Source organism: Nicotiana sylvestris, chromosome 9 (assembly GCF_000393655.2).
Source record: "Nicotiana sylvestris chromosome 9, ASM39365v2, whole genome shotgun sequence".
NCBI lineage: Eukaryota > Viridiplantae > Streptophyta > Magnoliopsida > Solanales > Solanaceae > Nicotiana > Nicotiana sylvestris.
Genome location: NC_091065.1, coordinates 164,970,331 through 164,972,211, shown reverse-complemented (window position 1 = coordinate 164,972,211; position 1,881 = coordinate 164,970,331). Strand labels below are relative to the sequence as shown.

At 46.5% G+C, this 1,881-nt stretch overlaps 1 protein-coding gene across 1 annotated transcript; it reads right to left on the bottom strand.

Moving 5' to 3' along the window:
- Window positions 1-517: 517 nt before the first annotated feature.
- On the bottom strand, window positions 518-1,105 carry LOC138878549 (uncharacterized). The gene has a single exon (XM_070158238.1). It carries the CDS (start codon window positions 1,103-1,105, stop codon window positions 518-520), a length of 588 nt encoding a protein of 195 aa, XP_070014339.1.
- Window positions 1,106-1,881: the final 776 nt, after the last annotated feature.

The window sequence follows — 1,881 nt, the reverse complement described above, 5'->3', positions numbered from 1 at the left end:
CTAGGTTTTTCTCAAAAATCCCATAAATCCCACCATTTTTCATGTTAAATCTACTTATGATTCATGTGCTTAGATAAAGAATTGATAGGGATCACTTACCTCTTGATGTTGATGGAACCTCTCTCAAAAATGCTCTCAAAATCGTCCAAGACCAAGTGGGAAATGAGGAAAATAAAGCTAAGTCCCGCATTAAAAGTTGTTGCACAAATAACACTCGTGCACCCCAAGGCGATACACTTGGTCTGACCAACCCCTTTGCTAGCAACTCCTCAAGCTGTTCCTTCAACTCCTTCAACTCTTTCGGGGCCATGCGGTACAGTGGGATAGATATAGGCCGGGTACATGGAGCCAAGTCAATATATAAATCGATATCACGATCTGGTGGCATGTCTGGAAGGTGAGAAGGAAACACATAAGAGAACTCCTAGACTACGGGCACTAAGTCAATCGTCGGAGCCTCTACACTAGTACCCCAAACATAAGCTAGATAAGTCAAACAACCCTTCTCGACTATATGTCAAGCCTTCAGAAAAGAGATAACCCAGCTAGATGCTCTGACAGACGAACCCTTCCACTCCAATCTAGGCAACTCTGACATCGCCAAAGTAACAGTCTTGGCATGGCAATCAAGGATGGAGTGATATGGAGATAACATGTTTATGCCCAGGATGACCTCAAAGTCGATCATATAAAGTAATAGAAGATTTTCTCTAGTCTTATAACCACAGAATGTGAAAACACATGATTGACAGATCCGATCCACAACAATGGAATCACCCACATGAGTGGACACACATATAGGAGTGCCCAAGGACTCACGAGGAACCTCCAGGAAATGAGCAAACAGAGAAGATACATATGAATAGGTAGACCCTGGATCAAATAGTACCGAAGCATCCCTATCACATACAAAAATCATACTTGTGATCACAACATCTGAGGCCACTGCATCTTGTCTAGTCGGAAAAGCACAGAATCTAGCTGGAGCGTCGATTGGATGGCCTTCACCTGACTGACCTGTAACTGGCTGGCCTCCACCTCTAGGATAGCCCCTACCTGCCTGCCCTCTGCCTCTAGGCGGTTGGACAACTGGTGCCGTAATCATGGGCTACTGACCCTACTGCACCGCCTTGCCCCGAAGTCTGGGACAAAACCTCTTCATTTGGCTAGGATATCCGCACTCATAACAACCTCTTAGAGCGGTGGACTACTGCCCTAAAGTCTGACCCTGATGGCCTAAATAACCATTAGAAGAACCTTGGATATCTGGTGGGTGGTAGGAACTCTCTGGCATGACGCTAAAGTAGGGTCGCACTGGAGCACCCCGCGTAGGTGTCGGTGCTAGATATTAGGCCTTCTAGGTTGAACCCTCCAAAAAATGACCTCTGCCCCCAGATGTAGCATTATTGAATCCTCTAGAATAACAAAACCGCTTGTCCCACGACATCTACTCTTGGCCCCATTGACGATAACCCTCAATCCTCCGAGCTATCTTCACAACTAGCTGGTAAGAAGTCCCTATCTCAACCTTTCGGGCCATAATGGCCTGAATACCCGAGTTCAACCCGCAACAAACCTCTGTACCTCTCCGCCTCAGTAGGAAGTATCATAAGTGCATGGCAAGACAACTCGGAGAATCTCGCCTCATAATCAGTCACTAACATCTGACCCTACTGGAGCTGCTCAAACTAAAACCACAACCCTTCCCTCTAAGAGGGTGGAATATACCTATCCAAAAAGGTACGTGTGAACTGGTCCCATGTCAAGGGAGGAGAACGTGCCGGTCTGACAAGAAGATAAAACTGCCACCATCTATGAGCCCTGCCCTCCAGCTGAAAAGTAGTGAAATCCACCCCGTGGGACTCTAATATACTCATGTTG